The 20,668-nt window shown below is 35.9% G+C and overlaps 1 protein-coding gene across 5 annotated transcripts in view; it reads right to left on the bottom strand.

Annotated features, from left to right (window-relative positions):
• Positions 1 to 20,668, bottom strand: part of GREB1L (GREB1 like retinoic acid receptor coactivator) — a 253,833-nt gene that overhangs the window by 68,142 nt on the left and 165,023 nt on the right. For all 5 annotated transcript variants that reach the window (XM_045527987.1, XM_045527989.1, XM_045527990.1 and 2 more), the window contains exons 8-11: positions 5,289 to 5,417; positions 1,947 to 2,063; positions 1,291 to 1,410; positions 120 to 257 (exon numbers count right to left, since the gene is read on the bottom strand). In XM_045527987.1, the coding sequence (XP_045383943.1) occupies positions 120 to 257; positions 1,291 to 1,410; positions 1,947 to 2,063; positions 5,289 to 5,417 (504 nt within the window). The remainder of the gene's footprint in view (positions 1 to 119; positions 258 to 1,290; positions 1,411 to 1,946; positions 2,064 to 5,288; positions 5,418 to 20,668) is intronic.

Genomic DNA, 20,668 nt, shown 5'->3' with positions numbered 1-20,668 from the left:
TGAAAGAATCAATAGGTGGATAAATGAATCCCTTCTTGAATACAGGAATAAACACACAAACAATAAAAACAGTCTGAGATTCCAGAAGGCACAGGTGACTCGGAATTCCTTTGCCTTACCTATCAGAATGACTGGTCTAACTCCTGAGTTACTCAGCAGGTTTTCAGGAACAATTACAGTTTCCCCTGCAGGAATGGGCCGAGGCTGTAAAATTCCAGTTAATGGGGTCTGTGGAACTGGGGCAGATAAGAGGGGCTCTGGAAAAAAAAAAGTTGTTTGACAGGAAGGATTAGACATGAAGTCTAAATGATATACAATGGAAAGCAATGAAGTTTTAGTATAGAAGTTTTAGAAGTCTAATGGCTTGTGGTATTTTTTCATTAATTTGTGTATATTATACAAAATTAGGAGAAAAACAAAAGGAAGAAAAAAACAAGCATAATCATATCATCTAGAGATAACTACTATTTAGCATTTTGGTAGTTTTCCTTTCAGTTTTTTTCCACATGCAATCTTTTGGATTCTGTTTTGTATTTTATCTCCCCCAGACCCCCACCAACCATTATATAAATTTTGAAAAGCACAGAAAAGTATGAAGAAGGATAAACTCCTCATTAGTCAGTACTACCTAGAGGCAACCACAGTGACATATTGGGATAATATTTTAGGTATATAAGATCTTTATGTAGTCTTCAAAACTATTTATTCGAGAAAGCTTAAACATTTAACGAACCCCATCTATGCCTTAGATTTGGTGTGTTTCCAGTTGTCTGTGTTTGTATAGCAAGGCAGATAGATGTTTGAACATTTAACTGTAGGTACCAAATGGCCACAGTTTGGGTATTAAGAAGGAGAACTAGTTGGTTTTTTGGGTTTCTAGCCATGGATTAAATAGTCTAGGCCAGAAATAACAAGCATGGGTCACACAGGAATCGATCACAGGAGGGCAAATCTAACACTACTACTGGCACAGCAAGTCCATTTGTGCCCTGTGATGGTGGTTGGTGGCATCGTGTCCTAGATAATGAATGGCTTGTCAATTCCACAGGCTACAACTAAGCCAAAGGTTGAATTCAGATCATTTGTGATGATACATGTGCTTGTAGGAAAGGCAGATGTGATGGGGACAAAATATTAGCTACCGTCAATATCCTCACATAATGTTGAACACAATGGTTGGTTAAGGAAATTTATCTTCAAGGGCTCAGGGAAAGAACAGGAGTAGAAGATATCTCTACTAACTGAAAAAAAAAAAAACACCTTAAAATCCATCTTCTGTTAAAATCTTACCAGTTCTTGAAAGAGGGCGAACTGTGGGAACAGGTACAACTAAACCAGGTTGGGGGACAGGTGACCCGGGATACCACCCCCGGTGTCGTTTCTTTGGTGGCCCAGAAGTGAACATGGTAGCTGAAGACAAAAAGAAAGACAGCCTTGTCCTCAGTCATGTGGAAGAAAGGAAAGAATGCCAAAGTAACATAAAACCTTTAATTTGATTATTTCTCAGAAAGTCTAAACCATTCTGCTGGAGGTAAAAACAAAGTTCAGATTATTTCATTTGATTCTATCAACAACCTTATGGAGTTGTAGGACAAGTATTATTGTTACACTCATTTTGTAGATAAACAAAAAGAGGCTCAGATTTGCCCAGGATCACATAACAGAGAAGAACTTTGAATCCTGTACTCTGGTCAGCAGAACCCGTGGGTTTTCAAGACATTTCCTTATACATCTGTTTCAACATGATTTCCCAGTTAGTCTCATCTGTGTACAATCCCAAGATATTTAATCAATACTGTTCACAACAATCATAAACTTTCAAAACACTGTATGAAAAGCTAAGGAAAAACTCCAGAGTGTGCTGTCAGATAATTTGTCATTCCAAAATCTATAATACTTCCACCTAACTAAATGCATTATTTCAAAACTCTAAGATGGGTTTGTACCTTGGTCTCCTGCTGCACAGCTAGGTCTTGGTGACAAAGAGTAGTTCCCTGGGCGGGCTGGAGTGGAGCTGGATGCACTGCTCTTCCCTCCATGGCTACTGTTTCCATTAGCAGCATCTGTAGAATGTGAGGAGAGGAGCCGCTCAGAACAGAGGCTGAACAGGATACTGCTTTCTGTGATGCTGCAACCATCCGATAGACCTCATACTCTACCTACCTACCTATTTATTGAGATAGGGTCTTGCTCTGTTGCCCAGGCTAGAGTACAGTGGCATCATCACAGCTCACTGCAACTTCAAATGCCTGGGCTCCAGCGATCCTCCTGCCTCAGCTTCCTGAGCAGCTGGGACTACAGGCACATGCCACCATGCCCAGTCATAGAGACGAGGTCTCACTCGTGCTCAGGCTGGTCTTGAACTCCTAGCCTCAAGCAATCCTCCCGTCTTGGCCTCCCAAAATGCTAGGATTACAGGTGTGAGCCACCACACCCAGCCAACCTCACACTCTAAAATTCAAAGACACCTCACAGATGGGACTCAATCCAGTTATATAAAACCAGCTACAACTATCAGAGGAGTACCTTCATTAAAATTAAATGTCACCTAAACATGATTTCCTAGGACCCCCAAGAGATCTTTTAGAATTACTGTCAATGAAGTCTTTGGAGATGGTGGGTGGAAGGAAGGGAAAAAAATTCTTTTTTTTTTTTTTTTAATGTGGTACCATGGAAACTTGCAAACATATACAAAAGGAGAGAGAATAGTACAATAAACGTCTATGTACCCACCACCCAGCTTCCACATTTATCAACACATAGCCCATCTTGCTTCATCTATACCTCACACCTCTTTCCTCTCCACATACACACGTACATGCTCTGGGTTATTTTGAAGCAAACCCATTTATCATACCATGTCATCCATAAATACTTCTGTATATGTTTCTAAAAGAAAAAAGACTCTTTAAAATAAATAATTGTAATATCATCATTATACTTAAAATCAACAATGATTAATAATTTCTTAATACCATCAAATATCCCATCAGTATTCAAATTTCTCCTGATTATCTCAGAAATGATTTTTTACAGTTGGCTTGTTAAAATCAGGATTCAAAAAAGATCCACACATTGAATTTAGTTGATATGTCCCTCATACCTCCCCTCTTTCAGTCTATAGGATTCCTCCTTTCTTTTTTCTTCTGACAATTAATTTGTTGAAAACCTGGCAGAATTTTCCATTTTCTGGATTTCACTGATTGGATACCCATGATGACATTGAGCATTCCCTTGTCCCCTGTATTTCTAATAAACTACTTGTCAGACATAGATACTTGGTCAAATTCAGGTTCAATTTTTTTGTTTTGGCAAGAGTATATCCTAAGTACAGTACTTCCATCAAGAGGCAAATAAAGGCCAGTTTTCTCTCTTCTTGTGATGTTAGGGTTGATTAGCAGGTTTGAGAGTTGTCAGCCTAATCCTTAGCATTATAAAATCATTTATCCTTTCATCTGATGGTCTCATAACCATGATTATTAATCCATTACTTCATTGATTTATTTATTTTTTTGAGACAGAGTCTTGCTCTGTTGCCTGGGCTAGAGTGCCGTGGCATCAGCCTAGCTCACAGCAACCTCAAACTCCTGGGCTCAAGTGATCCTCCTGCTTCAGCCTCCCCAGTAGCTGAGACTACAGGTGCACCGCCATGCCTGGCTATTTTTTTCTATTTTTAGTAAAGACAGGATCTTGCTCTTGCTCAGGCTGGTCTCAAACTCCTGACCTCAAGTGATCCTCCAGCCTCGGCTTCCCAGAGTGCTAGGATTAGTCATGAGCCACTGCACCTGGCCTGATTTATTTTTTAATGCTGTAAAAAACTTGATTCTGTTTGTTCAAGTCTATAATCTAACCAGAAGTTAGATCCTGTAAGAATTGTTGGACTAGAGTGAGAACAAATGTGGGCTGCATAAATTATGATGTGTAACTGTTGAAGAGTTTCCAACAATGATAGGCTCTCTTTCTCCTCATTCTTCTTCCATCTCTCTTACCATTTCTTCTCCTTAAACACCGGACTTTTCTAGGATTCTAACCTTGCCTCACTCTACATCTTTCCTTGGCTGATCCTATTTACCCTGATCGTTTCAACCATATGTTGGTGGCTCAACTCTAGACCATGAGTTCTGACCTCCCCCATGATAAATTAAATGTTGAATAGCTCCATATGGATGTCTTATGGGTATCTCAAACTCGGCATGTTCCAAACCAAGCTCACAGTCTCCTGCTGCTGGAGAACCTGTTCCTCCTTTTGTGTTCCCTGTCTCAGGTGATGGCACCACCATCCCAGAACGATGGAAGTCAGTGGAGACTCCTTTTCTCTGATGCTCCCATTAATCATTGAAGTTCTGCTGATCTTCCTTCCTGAGCACTCCTCTAATCTGCACCCTCCTCTTCAGCCTATTATCACTCTGGCCAAGGACTTCATCACGTCTCACCCAGACTATTACAATGACCTCCAACTAGTTTTCCTACCTCTGGTCATCTTCTTAAGCATTACTGCCAAAATAATCTAGCTCAAGTTCAAATCAGACCATGTCATTTCTCTGCTAAGTTACAGAGTAAAATTCATGCTTCTTGGCCTGGCCTCCCATGACTTTTCCTTGACCACCACTTGCTCATGTCCCACTACTCCCTGAGTTACGTTTTATGGTTCTAACAAGTCTGAACTGCTGGAAGTTCTTGTGTACATTGTGCTGCTTTTCCCCTTTCCTTCCTCTTCTTTTCCTTTTAACCTTTGTTCCTGCTGTTCCTTGAATCTGAAGTGCCTTTCCTTTCACTCCCCTGTACAGCAAATATCTCCTCATTGTGGAAGACCAAGCTCCTCCAAGAACTCATTCTTGATTACTCCCTAAAATGTTGGGCTAAAGCCCCTGCTCCATACTCCCTGAGCATATTGTCATATTTGCTGTGATACACTGAAAATATCTTGTCAGGGGTCTATCTCTCTCACTAGATTACAAGGACATTAGGGGTCAGGAACTAAGCTTTATTTTTCTTTCTATCCCCAGTTCCTAGTCATAGCAGGTGCCCAATCACTGTTTGTTGAATGGAATCGAACCACTGTGTCTCCTCTGTGTGCCAAATGTCATTCCCGGACTCTTTTGGTCGGAACATAGAGAACACAAAGCTTTGTACCATGATCCATCCAGGTGTCCACAGCCCCACATCTGTCTTTCACTGGCAGGTAGAAGCAGATTCTGTTTTCTTCTATCAATTTTTCCATTAAATTTCACACAAGTCTTTTATAGACTATGTATTTACCAAAGAAATATAAGTGAGGAAAACATCACCTGCAGCAAAAGTCTTCCCTACAACCTGCAAAGATAAAGCCAGTGGTTTCACAACATTCTTATTCCGGGTCAGGTCCTGAGCTCCACTTAAATTGATTGCAGAATTAGCTGGGCTGAGAATCGGCGAATCTTTAAAATGAAAGAGGTTGTTTAAATTAGCAACTATTTATATATGCAGCAAGGAAGTTAATTCAATAAGAGTTGAGAAAATGCAGATTATAGAATTTCAGTTCTTTTCTTGAATTATTCTGACATTTAATAAAGTCAATTTCTAAAAAAAAAAAAGAAAGTCAATTTCTATGTATTTAGGTTTGATTATTTTTTATTTATATGACAAATACTCACTAGAAGTTACTATGTGCTGGGTTCTATTTTACGTACTTCAAATATATTAATTCAGTTAATCCCTATAATGACCCTGTGAGGTAAGTATTATTTTCTTAAATATTATAGTAGTAGTCATTTAACTTAGTCAAAGTCAGATGACCTGGCATCAAGGATATAATCATGCTTCATAAAAATATGGTCTTCACAGTTACCCTCAAAGCCATATTTTAATAGAATATATTTTTCTCTATCTAGATGAGTTTTGTTTTTAAAGTGTCATGGAAACTAACTCATTGCAATCTAGGAGAAAGCACTTTTCCCTGAAAGTAAGTTGCTGTAATTTTTTGAATAAAATAGAATTAATTTACTACAATACCAGGTACCTCCAAATGAAAGCTTCTATTTGGATTCAGAAAATAATTCATCCCAGAAAAACTACATGCTGTTTCAGAGACAGACCATGGGAGAGATAAAGACTCAAGCCAATCAGAGATTTCTGAAATGAGTAGAGACCCTAAATCCCCTACTACTCTGGCAGAACAGCAAGATCAGTTAACACAGGAAAGTGTGAAAAAGATGGTTAAAACTCTCTGTGAGTCTGAAAAACAAGGTACTATAAATAACAGGATACTGACACTGCTACATTTGAAATTACCTAAATAATTATATCACAACATGATTCCTGATTCATCTAATCAGCGTTTCTCATATGAACTCAAAAGAATGAAATGGTCCCCTACTGGCTTGGAAGAGTTAATGTGTCTCTCTGAGGGCCTCTAAGGGCCTGCCTTACTGCCAGTGAGTCATTCATTCATTCATTCATTCATTCATTTTTTGAGAGTGAATCTTACTCTGTCACCCTGGGTAGAATGCAGTGACGTCATCGTAGCTCACTGTAACTTCAAACTCCTGGGCTCAACTGGTCCTCCTGCCTCAGCCTCCCAAGTAGCTGGGACTATAGGTGCACACCACCACACCTGGCTAATTTTTTCTATTTTTGGTAGAGACAGGGTCTTGCTCTTGCTCAGGCTGGTCTCAAACTAGGATTAAAGGAGTGAGGCACCATACCCTGCCCAGCGAGTGATTTTAAGGTCAACTGGAATAACAGGCTAGCAAGTGCACATACGGTATTACAGAGTTGGCCAGGCATGGTGGCTCATACCTGTAATCCTAACACTCTGGGAGGCTGAGGCAGGAGGAGCGCTTGAGCTCAGGAGTTTGTAGACCAGCCTGAGCAAGAGCGAGAGCCCGTCTCTACCAAAAATAGAAAAAATTAGCTGGGCGTAGTGTCACACACCTATAGTTCCAGCTACTAGGGAGGTTGAGGCAGGAGGATCAGTTGAGCCCAGGCATTTGGGGTTGCAATGAGCTATGATGACACCACTGCACTCTAGACCAGGCGACAGTGAGACTCTGTGATCAAAAAAATGAAAACAACTATATTATAAAGTTTCAGGAAACTGAAGATGGCCCATGTTTTTCACATCTTAACAGAGAGCTACCAGGACAGGGATCCCAGGTAAGTTTGCTGTGCCATTCCACAGGTTGGTCATTATGTTTCAGGACACTATCATATTGTTTGGAACAAGATTAGTGACTTACTACACTAGTTTATACTTACAACTTTAGCATATCCCTATGATAACGGGCGGTAATTCATCTTATATTTTCAAACCAATGAATTCAGATTAGTAGAGAATAGTTATAGTGTTTTGAAAACAATAAAAGGGTACAAAATTAATGTATAGAAATAAATCTTCATATGAATAAACAACCCATAGTTAGATAAAATACCTAGAAATAAGATCAATAAGAAATATCACAACTATATAAAAAAAACTTTATAATATTTCTAAACATAATGTCTGGGATTTATCTTAAAATATTGAGGGAGGAAGACTAAATGATAATCACCATGTGTTGATAATTACTAAACCTGGCTGACAGGCCCATAGTGGTGATTTTTTTTTTTTTTTTTTTTTGAGACAGAGTCTTACTCTGTCACCCTGGGTAGAGTGAAATGGCATCATCATACCTCAGTGCCACCTCGAACTCCTGGGCTCAAGCGATCCTTCAACCTGCTTCAACCTCCTGAGTAGCTGGGACTATAGGCATACACCACCATGCCCAGCTAATTTTTCTATCATTTTTCTATTTTTATTAGAAATGGGGTCTCATCCTTACTCAGCTTGGTCTTGAATTCCTGATCTCAAGCAATCCTTCTACCTCAGCCTCCCAGAGTGTTAGGATTACAAGTGTGAGCTACCATGCCTGGCCAGTTTACTATACTAATCTCTGTATTTTTATATATGTTTGAAAATTTTATATTAAATATTTTTAAAAATTAAAAGAATACTTAAGAAGGATCATGAAAATAGATCTGAACAAATGTGAAGATATACCATATTTCTGAGCAGGAATATTCATTGTCAAAAAGATACCAATCAACCTAAGTTAATTTATAAATTTAATGTGATCCTAGGAAAATACTAACAGGTTTAGATATTATTAGAATTTGAATATTTTAATCAGGCAAATTGATGTAACGTTGATATAAAAAATTAGACATTCAAAAAATAGAAGAGGAGGAAACATTTCCCAACTCATCTTATAAGGCCAATATTACCCTGATATCAAAATCAGACAAAGATATCAAAAGAAAAGCTGGCTACAGAGCATATTTTATGAAATGTATGAATACAGGCAAAAAAAATGCTCAAAAAAATACTAGCAAGTAGAATCTAGTAACATATAAAAAAACATATACTATGACTAATTGAGACTTATAGTAGAAATGCAAGGTTTGGTTAATGCAAAAATCTATCAATGTAATACTGTATATCATATTATTAATAATAGAATAAGGAACAAAAACCACATGCTCATCTCAATAGATACAGATAAAGCATTTGACAACACATTTTCATGATAAAAATACTCAACATACTGGAAACAGAAGGAACCTTCCTCAACTTGCTAAAGGGCGTCTTTGAAAAACTCACTGCTATCATCACACTTAGTGGTAAAAAACTAAATGCTTTTCTCTAAGATCAAATTATGATCTGGACCAAGATAAGGATTTCCACTCTTGCCACTTCTATTTAACATTGTACAGGAGGTTTTATCTAGGGTAATTAGGAGGGAAGATAAAATAAAATGTATCCAGGTTGGAAAGAAGAAGTAAAACCATATCTTTTCACAGATGACATGATCTTGTATATAGGAAGTCCACTACAAAACTAATAGAGCTAATAAATGAGTTCACCAAGGTTCTAGGATAGAAGATCAATATACAAAAATCAACTGTATTTCCATGTAATTGCAATAAAAAATCAAAAAATAAAATTAAGAAAATACTTCCATTTATGATAGCATCCGAAATAATACTTGGGAATAAACTGAACAAAAGAAGTACAAAACTTTTACTATGAAAATTACAAAACATTGTCGAAGGAACTAAAGAATACCTAAATAAATGGAAAGATATCTCATGCTCATGAATCAGAAGGCTTACTATTGCTAAGCTGGCAACACTACTCAAGTTGTCGTAAAGATTCACGGCAAGCCCCATCAAAATTCCAGCTGGCTTCTTCACAGAAATTGACAGGCTAATCCTAAAATTCATATGGTAATACAAGGGACCCAGAAGAGCCAAAACAATCTTGAAAAAGAAAAGCAAAGCTAAAGGACTTACATTTCCCCATTTCAAAACTTCATACAAAGCTACCATAATTATGCAGTATGGTTTTGGCAAACAGGTAGACATATAGAACAATGGAATAGCACTAGGAGTCCAGAAACAAACCTTTGCATTTTATGGGCAATTGAATTTCAACAAGAGTGCCAAGAAAATTCAATGGGTTAAAAAAAATATTCTTTTTAACAAATGGTTTAGGAACAACTGGATATCCACAGGCAAAAAAATGAATTTGGAACTCTTTCCTCATACCACATACAAAAATTAACCTATGGATTATTCATCTAAATGTAATAGCTAAAACTATAACACTCTTAGGAGAAAAACACAGGAGCAATTTCCATGACCTTGGATTAGGCAATAGTTTCTTAGATGTGACACAAAAACACAAACAACAAAAGAAATTACAGATGATTGGACTTCCTCAAAATAGAAGAAATTTTGTTTCATAAGACATGATCAAGAGAGTGAAAAAAATAACCCACAGAGTAGGAGAAAATCTTTGCAAATCATATATCTGATAAACTTTACATTAAAAACTCATATAAATCAGTAATAAAAAGAAAAATAACCCAACTGAAAGATGGGCAACTGAGAATTGATTTGTAAAGATACTTCTTCAAAGAAAATATGCAAATGGCCAATAAGCACATGAAAAGATGCTCAACATCTTAGCCACTACAGAAATGCAAATCCAAACCATGAGATCCTATGGCATATGCACTAGGGTGGCTATAGTAAAAAAGACAGGTACTAACAAGTGTTGACCAGGATATGGAGAAATTGGAATCCTCACACATTTCTGGTAGAAATGTAAATGGTGTAGCGACTTTGGAAAACAGTTCCTCAAATGGTTATACATAGAGTTACCATTTGACCAAGCAAGTCCACTTCTAGGTATAAAATGGGAGAGAAGTGAAAACACACATCCACCCAAAAACCTGTACACAAATATTCATAGCAGGATTATTTATAATAGCCCCAAAGTGGAAATAACCCAAATGCTCATCAACTGATGAATGGATAAACAAACTGTAGTTTATCCATATAATAGGATATTATTCAGTAATAAAAAGGAATGAAGCACTGATACATGCTACAATATAGATAGATCTTGAAAACATTCTGCCAAATGAAAGAAGCTGGTCACAAAAGGCCATATGTAACATTTATATGAAATGTCCAGCATAGACAAATCCATAGAAATAGGAAATAGATTTGTGGTTGTCAGGGATTGAGGAGAGGAGTGAAACAGGCAGTGGCTATTAATGGGTATGGGTTTCTTCTTAGAGTGATGAAAATTCTGAAATTTATTGTGGTAATGATTGTACAATTCTGCAAATAAACTAAAATCCATTGACTTGTACATTTTAAATGGGTGAATTGTATGGCAGATGAATTATATCTTAATAAAGTGGTTATTTAAAAATACCATAAACAAAATTATAAACCAGGGAAAATTATAATGAATATCATAGATAATTACACTGCACTCCTGTCAATAGAAGCCGATAAGAAAGAAGACTACTGAATCAGACACTTTGATGCTGTTTCATGTCCTTTTGGTCCACCTTTGATTTCAGCAGGAGCTCCACCGGAAAGTTCAGTGTGAGCTCAGACTCCTGGGGACAGCATCCTACCTCAAGCTCACATCTGGCTTCTTTTAGCCATTTGTCTCAGGGTCTTCTCCAGGGCCACCAAGCTCTTTCAGCCCTGTGTATAGTCCAGAAGTGCAAGGAAGTAGAATGCTCCTGGAGCAATCCTCAATCAATGGGGGACATGAGAATAAATGTCCTAGCCTCCTCTTCTTTAGAAGGATAATTCTTTGAGGCATTCTGCATGCTTCTTAGAGGACCTAGTGGACTCAAGTCTTCCTGGTTTATAGCAATTATGTAGAAAGCACACCCTTATGTTGGCTTACTCCTGCTTCCAGGGATCATAAACAACCTGTACCCAAGTCCTACCCTTAGGCTTTGATTCTAGCAGAACCCAAACTATGACAGCAACTCAATAACTAAAGGGTAAAGGACATCAACTTAGCGTTTACAGAAAAGAAAATGCAAATAGCTTTTAAACAAATACAAAAATGGTCAATGTCAATAAGGGAAATGCAAATTAAAATGACACTCAGATTTTACTTTTCACCCATCAGATTGACAATCTAAAAAAGTTCAATAATGAACTCTGTTGGTGAGCCTCTGTGGAAATATACCTATGCATGCATGGGTATAACCTTTTTGGAGAGTAATTTGATGTCATGTATGGGAATTACAAATGAACAATTCCTGGACATTAATATGCATGTGAGAAATGATATAAATCATTGAGGTTATTTATTCCTGTATTTTTTGGAAAAAATATAAATGCCCATCAATAGGGGACAGGGTAAGTAAATGATGGCATATCCAGATAGTATAATAGTATGCAGCAGTAAAAAATTAATGAGGAAGCTCTCCATTGATTTGGAAAGGTCTTTAAGACACAACAATATGAAAAAGTGAGGTATAGAAAAGTGCATATACAATGCTGCCTCTGGAGTAACAAGGTATAAAGTAAGAATTTGTGCCTGCTTGAATAGACACTAAAAAATCTAGAAAGACATAGGAAAATAATTACAGTGGTTACCTGTTTGGAGGGGTGAGTTCCTGTAGAAATGAAGTGGATGGAAGAGAAACTTTTTACTGTACATATAGACAAATGCACATAGGTATTTTTGAAAAATGTAAATGTTTCACAACAGGGAAATAAATTATTTTTTTTAAAAGGATAGAATATGGTTACATTTAGATTCACAACTGGCACTGGCATCAGAAGTACTTTTTTTTTTTTTTTTTTTTTTTGAGACAGGGTCTCCCTCTGTTGCCCAGGATAGAGTGCAGTGGTATCATCGTAGCTCACAGCAACCTCAAACTCCTGGGCTCAAGCGATCATCCTGCCTCAGCCTCCCAAGTAGCTGGCACTACAGGTGTGCACCACTGCACCTGGCTAACTTTTCGTATTTTTTGTAGAGATGAGGTCTCACTATTTTGCTCAGGCTGGTCTTAAACTGCTGACCTCAAGTGATCCTCCTGCCTTGGCCTCTCAAAGTGCTAGGCTTACTGGCGTGAGCCACTGTACTAGTCAGAAATACTTCTTAAATATACAAAGTGAGCATTTACTTCAGTATTAGATTACACATAGTGATTTTATACAGTAATTCCATTCCAATGGAAATGCTTCTACAAAGTTATCTCAAATCCAATAAATATTTTTCAGTGCTTATCATACCGAATCCCACTGTTGCATCTACTTATTTATTCAATAATTAGATTTTGAGCACTTACCATGTGTCAAGAACCTTGCTAGGAGCTATGAGTAAAATGTAAACAAGACAAGTTCTATCCTTGTAGAAACTTTCCTGTCAAGTAAAGTATTGGGGTTCTTCAAACCATTTTACTTATCTTAAAACAATCTGATTGGACTCCATGGTTTTATTTTTAATTTTTAAAAATTTATTTCTATATTTTTCCTATTGCATTAACATATAAATTAGAAAAAATCAGAAAGCATAGACAAGCGTTAGATAAAAATCACAGTGAACTTTCCAAAATGTAAATCCTATTGTGTCATTCCCTAATCTTTTTGCCACCTTGCACATGCTTCAATTCTTGAATTTATCATGCATGGTGGCATTTGCATATTTAGCATTTAACACTAGTGGTTTTGATTATTTGGGAGCAGCCCCAAATGTCCAAAATGCTATGCCCTGTCATCTTGCTCTGACACGAATTTGAACCACGGGGCTGTGAGGCTACTGTGCAGAACCTGGTGCTTAGATAGTGAGTAGCTGATCGCTCAGCATCTGCATCTCACCAAGGCCTCATTCTCTCTACTAGTGATTTCATATCCACTTAAGGAGGAACTTGTAAGCACTGGAGGATTGACAAACTTGGAAAGTTCCTTGAGCAAGTCACAGCTCTGCTCTCTATGTTGTGGTAGTAACTTCTGTAACTTCTTGTTTCTCCCACTAGGTCATGAGCTCCGTGAGGGCATTCCCAGCTCCTGGTACAATGACTGTCACATCATGGCTAAAGAAATAAAATGAAAAAAATGCCAAAATAATCTCCTCATCCTTTTTATACAATGGTTCAATAACTGTTAGCCCAAAATCACTGGTGGGTGGGGGGGACCTTTCTAAATGAAGGGAGACAATTAAGTAGCGAGTAGAAAGTGTTTCAATCTTGATTTTACCACTCACTAGGCTCTTATTTCAGTAAATACTAACGCTCCCTAGACTCTGTTTCATAATCTGCAAAATGGTGCTAAAAACCTCACAGTAACAACGAACATATTTAGCACAGTGCCTAGAACATAGTAGATAATCAATAAATGTTTTGCTAAATCTTAGGGGTTTTCCAGATGACCAAGGCCTTCAGTCTCTTTTTGCCCTTGACATCTGTACGAAAATGTAGACTCTATAATGTGCTTCTTTCCTGAATAAAGTACACTGGACCTCGTTTCACATTCAAACTGCAATTAGAATAATGTCTTTCCCATGTAGACATCGTATTCCTATCACTGCACTCTGAGCCTGCATTACTTATTTATGTCAGCTATATTTTACTTTTGATTCAACTTAACTAGCATTTAATTATCATAAAATATGAACACATTTCTCCTCTAAAATTAATGTTAAATCATATATCTTCCTAACCTGTTCTTATGCTGTTGATTTTTAAAAAAGATTTACCGAGGTATAATTGACAATAAACCGCACATATTAAAGTCCACAGTTTGGTAAGTTTTGACATATGTACATACCCATGAAACCACCACCACAATCAAAATAATGAACATATTTATCATCCCCAAATTTCCTTGAGCCTCTTTGTAATTCCTCCCTCCTGTGCCTCCCTTCCTCCCCTACCCCCAGGAATCACTGATCTACTTTCTGTCACTATAGATTACTTTGCATTTTCTAGAGTTTTGTATAAATAGAATCATATAGTATTACTTGGGGGGGGGGTCTGGCACCTTTCACTCACCAGATTTATTTTGTGATTTATTCACATTGTTATGAGTATTAATTGCTCATTACTGTGTATTGATGAATGGTATTACATTGTATGGATATAACAATTTATTTATCCATTCATCTGTTATAGACATTTGGGTTGTTTCCAATTTTTGGCTATTACAAAGAAAGCTGCTATGAACATTGGTGTACAAGTGTTTGTATGGAAATATATTTTCTTTTCTCTTGGGTAAATACCTAGAAATGAAATGGCTAGACCACATGGTAGATATACGTTTAACTTTTTAAGAAACTGCCAAACTCTTTCCCAAAGTAGTTTTATTATTTTATGTTCTCAGTTGTGTATTAGAGTTCTACTTCCTCAACATCTTCACCAATGCTTGGTATAGTCTCAATTTTAGCCATTCTATTAAGCATGTAGTGGTATCTCATTATTATTAAATTTGCATTTTCCTAATGATTAATGGCGTTGAGCATCTTTTCATGGTACTTAATCACCATCCATATATCTTTTCCCATGTTAAAGGTGGGGCCAGGTACGGTGGCTCACACTTGCAATCCTAGCACTTTGGGAGGCTGAGGTGGGAGGATTGCTTGAGGCCAGGAGTTTGAGACCAGCCTGAGCAACACAGTGATACTCCCATCTCTACAAAAACATTAAAAAACTTAAAAAACAATTAGCCAGGCATGGTGGCCCATACCTATAGTCCCAGCTACTTAGGAGGCTGAGGCAGGAGCATGGCTTGAGCCCAGGAGGTTGAGGTTGCAGTGAACTATGATGATACGATGATACCACCACACTGTAGTCCGGGCAATAGAGTGAGATATTGTCTCAAAAATAAAAAAAAAGAAAAGTACTAGGATTATAGGCCAATGTAACCCAGCCTGAAGGTCTTTATTCTGGACACAATTCCTTTATATGCTTTGCAAAGATTTTCTCCCAGGCTGCAGCTTGTCTTTTCATTCTCTTAACAGTGTCTCTGAGGAGCATAAAATTTTAATTTAATGAAGTCTAATTTATCAATTTGTTCTTTCATGGATTGTACTTTTGGTCAAAGTTAGTTGTAACTAAGAAATCATTGTCTAACCCAGGTCACAAGTATTTTCCTCATGTTTTCTTCTAGCAGTTTTATAGTTTTAGGTTTACCATTTAGATCTATGACCCATTTGAGTTAATTTTTGTATGTGGTGTGGGATATAGATCAAAGGTCATGTTTTTGCATATGGATATCCAGTTGTTCCAGCACTATTTGTTGAAAAGGTCATCCTTTCTTCACTGCATTGTCTTTGTGCCTTTGTTAAAAAGCCAGTTGTACATACATGTATAGGTTTATTTCTAGACTTTCTATTGTGCTCCATTGATCTATTTATGTATATTTAGACCAATACAATGCCATTTTGATTATTGTTGCTTCATAATTCTTGAAATGAGATAATGTTAGCTTTCCAATTTTTTTCTTTTTCAGAGTTGTTTTGGTTATTTTAAGTCCTTTACATTTCCATTTGAATTTTAGAATTAGCTTGTCAATTTCTACAAAGAAAAGCTTCTGGGATTTTGAATGGGATTGTGTTCAATCTACAGGTCAAGGTGGAGTGAACTGACATCTTAACAATATTGAGCCTTCCAACCCATAAACAAGAGGGAGCTCTCTTATTTAGGCCTTCTTTACTTTCTCTCAGCAATGCTTTCTGGTTTTCAGGGTAGAGTTCTTTCATACCTTTTCTCAGATTTATACCTAAATATTTCATATTTTTATGCTATTATAAATGCTATTATTTTTACATTTTAATTTCTGATAGTTGATTGCTGGCATATAGAAATACAATTGATATTTATTGTTCTTGTATCCTATAATGTTGCTAAACTCACTTATTAGTTCTATCAGCTTTTTAATAGATTTTATTGGATTTTCTACAAAGACAATCATGTGGTCTGTGAATAAAGACAGTTTTATAGTCATGTGTCACTTAACAACAGGGATATGTTCTGAGAAATGTATGGTGAGTTGTTTTGTCCTTGCTTGAATATCATAGAGTGCACTTATACAAAACTAGAAACCTACTACATATCTAGACTACAGGGTATAACCTACTGCTCCTAGGCTACAAACCTGTACAGCATGTTACTGTACTGAATACTACAGGCAATGATAAGTATTTGTATATCAAAACATATCTAAATATAGAAAATGTATAGTAAAAATATGGTACAATCTTATGGGACCATAATTGGGTATGCTGTCATTGACAATATCATTTATGTGAAATATGACTGTACTTCTTCTATTCTAATAGGGACACACCTTTTATTTCATTTTCTAGCCTATTGCACTGGCTAGAACCTCCAGTATGGAAGTGGTAAGAGTGGACATGCCTGTCTTTTTCTCAATCTTAGGGAGAAAGTATTCAGTCTTTTATCACTAAGTACAATCAGATGTGGGTTTTTTTGTAGATGCCCTTTATCAGTTTGAGGAAGTTTCCTTCTTCTCCTAGTTTGTTAAGAGTTTTTATCAGGAAAAAAATGTCGGATTTTGTCAAATGCTTTTTTCTGCATCTATTGTGATAATTATATGGTTTTTACCTTTTGTTTGTTAACATGGTAAATTATGTTGATTAATATTCAAATGTTAAATTCTCCATGCATCCCTGGGATAAACCCCACTTAGTCATGATGTATTATCATTTTAACATATTATTGGATTCAAAATATAAAAATTTTATTAACAAAGAAATTTTGTATTTATTTCATAGGGGATATTAGTTTGAATTTTTCTTCTCTTGTAATGTCTTTGTCTGATTTTATTATAAAGGTAATGCTGGTCTCGTAGAGTAAGTTAGGAGATAATCCATTTCCTTTGATTTTTTTGGAAGAGTTTGTTTTGAATTGGTATCATTTCTTCCGTAAATGTTTGATGGAATTTATCAATGAAGTTTTCTGGGGCTGAAGTTTCCTTTGAGGAAAGATTTTTAAACACATTTTCAATGTATTTAATAGATTATAGGACTATTCAGGTTATCTATTTCTTATTGTATAAGCTTTTGTAATTTGTGTCTTTCAAGGAATTTGTCCATTTCATCTAAGTTATGAAATTTTTTGACATAAATTTATTCCTAACATTCCCTTATTATTCTTGTAGTATCATAAGAATCTGTAGTGATGTCACCCCTCTTATTCCCAATATTGGCAATTTGTATCTTCTTTTTTTTGGTTTGTCAATTTTATTGATTTTTCTCAAAGAACCAGTTTCTGATTTTATTAATCTTTTTTCTATTATTTTTCTGTTTTCTGTTTCACTGATTGCCACTTTGATCTTTATTATTTCCTTTCTTTTTGCTTACTTTGGGTTTAATTTGTTCTTTTTCCTAGTTTCTTGTTTTTCTATTTATTTTTTATTTGTATATATTCATGGAGTCTAAGTGTAATTTTGTTACATTGATATATTGCATTGTGGTAAAGTCAGGGCCTTCAGTGCATGCATCACTGAAGCTACATTGTACCCACCCAGCAACCTCTCATTATGCACCGACCTTTTTTCCTAGTTTCTTAGTGAAAGCTGAATTCATTGATTTGAGACCTTTCTTTTCTAATATAGGTTTTAGTGTTATAAATGTCCCTCTAAATACTGTTTTAGTGGCATCCCACAAATTCTGATAGGTTATTTTTTCATTTCTGTTCAATTAAAAATATTTCTAATTTTCCTTTAAATTTCTCTCTTCATCTACAGATTACTTAGGAGTGTGTTATTTAGTTTCCAAATATTTGAGGATTTTTCCAGAGATCTTTTTGTTATTGATTTCTAACTTGATGCCATTTTGGGCAAAGAATATACTTTGTATGATGTGATTTGAACCCTTAAAATGTATTAAGACTTGTTTTATGGCCTATAAGTATGATGTCATGCTTATTTTTGTTTGTGCATAATATATCTTTTTCCCTCGCTAGGTAAATGTTCTATGTGAACTTGAGGATATTGTGTATTCTGCTGTTGTGGGGTTGGGTGTTCTATAAAAATCAGTCAGATCAAGTTGGTTGATGGTGTTATTCAAATATTCTATATCCTTACTGATTTTCTATCTACCTGTTCTATCAATTATTGAGAGAGTGGTATTGAAATGCCTGACTATAACTGTGGATTTATATATTTCTCAAAATAATTTTATCAGAGTTTGCTTTATGTATTTTGAAGCACTATTATTAGGTACATAAATGTGTAGGATTTTATGTCCTCTTGATTGTTTAACCTCTTTATCATTTTGAAATAACTTCTTTAACCTCTAGTAGTATCTTTTGCTGTGAAATGTATTTTGCCTGATATTAAGACAGCCACTCAAGCTTTATTTTGAATAGCATTAGTATTGTACTTGTGTTTTATACTTTTATCATTAACTCATTTGTGTCTTTATATTTTAATTATATTTTAAGCAGGCAGCACAGAGTTGGGTGTTACTTTTTTATCCAGTCTGATAATCTGTGCCTTTGAATTGGGAATTTAGATTGTTTACAATTAATGTGATTCTTCTTCTTTTCTTTTCTTCTCTTTTTTTTTTTTGAGACAATGTCACTCTGTTGCCTAGACTGGAATACAATGGTGCAATCATAGCTCACTGCAGCCTTGAACCCCTGGGCTCAAGCGATCCTCCTCCCTCAGCCTCCTGAGGAGCTGGGACAACAGATGTGCGTCACCACGCCTGGTTCATTTTTTTTTATTTTTATAGATACTGGATCTCACTACGTTGCCCAGGCTGGTTTTGAACTCCTGGCCTCAAACAATCCTCCCGCCTCAGCCTCCCAAAGTGCTGGGATTACAGCCATGAGCCACTGCACCTGGCCTTAATGTGATTCTTGATGTGGTTAGGTCTATCATCTTGCTATTTGCTTTCTAGTTGTCCCATCTATTCTTTGTCCCCTGTTTACCCTTTCAGGCTCCTTTTGGATTAACCAAATTTTTTTTATTCCATTTTATCACTTTTGTTGCTTACTAAGTAAAACTCTTGGTAATTTTAGTAGTTGCTTTAGAGTTTATAGTATACAGCCACCACTCCATATCCACAGGTTCTGCATCTGTGGGTTCAACCAACCACATATCAAAAATATTCTTTAAAAAAAACCCAATAAAAAATAACAATGCAACAATAAAAAATACAAATAAAAAAACCAATACAGTACAGCAACTATTTACATAACATTTACATTGTATTAGGTATTTTAGGTAATCTAGAGATGATTTAAAGTATATGGGAGGATGTGCATAAGATATACGCAAATACCATGCCATTTTATATAAGGGACTTGAGCTTCTGCAAATTTTATATCTGGAAAAAAAATTCTGTTGTATCTTGAAACCAATCCCCCCGTGGATACTGAGGGATGACTGTATATCTCAACTTATCACAGTAAAACCTAAGTGATGTTGCAAGACTTCATGTATAAGAACTTTACAGTAGCAAATTTTCATATCTCCTCTCCTGGCCTATATACTATAGTCATGCAATTTATTTTATATATATAACTATATATTATTATATATTTATTTTTATAAATTATAAACTATAAAACAATGTATTATATTGGTATAAGAGTCAATTATCTTTTAAATATATTTAAGTAAGAAAAAATTATATTTATATTTACCCATGTAGTTAACTATTTTCAGTAGTTTTCAATGCTTTGTTCGATTCAGATTTTCATCTGGTATCATTACCTATCTGAATGACTTCCTTTCTCATTTCTTGTAGTGTGAATCTGCTGGCGGTGAACTCTTTCATATTTTGTATGTCTGAAAGTGTCTTTGTTTCACCTTTATTTTTGAAAGATATTTTTGCTGAATAAAAAATTCTAGGTTGACTGTCCTTTGCTTTCAACACTTTAAAGATGTTGCTCCACTCTCTCCTTATTTATATTGCTTCCCACGAGAAATCTGATGCTATGCTTATTTTTATTCCTGTAAATAACATGTCTTTTTACTCTGGCTGCTTTTAAGATTTTCTTTTTATTGTTGGTTTTGAGCAATTTTATAATGATGTGCTTTTGTGATGTTTTCTTCATGTTTCCGGGGCTTGGGATCATTGAATGTTTTTGATCTGTGGGTTTATAATTTTCATTGTTTGGGAAGTTTTTGGCTATTATTTCTTCACATATAATTTCTGTCTCCTCCACTCTCACCCCTTCAGGCCCTCCAGTTACCAGTATATTAGGCTGCTTGTAGTTGTCCCACAGCTCACTGATGCTCTTTTAATTTTCTTTTTCTTTTCTCTCTGTGTTTCATTGAGGGTGGTTTCTATTACTATGCTTTGAAGTCACTCATCTTTTCTTCTGCAATGACTAATCTTTTGTTAATCCCA

This window comes from Lemur catta, chromosome 16 (assembly GCF_020740605.2).
Source record: "Lemur catta isolate mLemCat1 chromosome 16, mLemCat1.pri, whole genome shotgun sequence".
In the NCBI taxonomy this organism is placed as follows: domain Eukaryota; kingdom Metazoa; phylum Chordata; class Mammalia; order Primates; family Lemuridae; genus Lemur; species Lemur catta.
The sequence above is the reverse complement of the archived record's forward strand: the minus strand, read 5'-3'. Positions and strand labels throughout refer to the sequence as shown.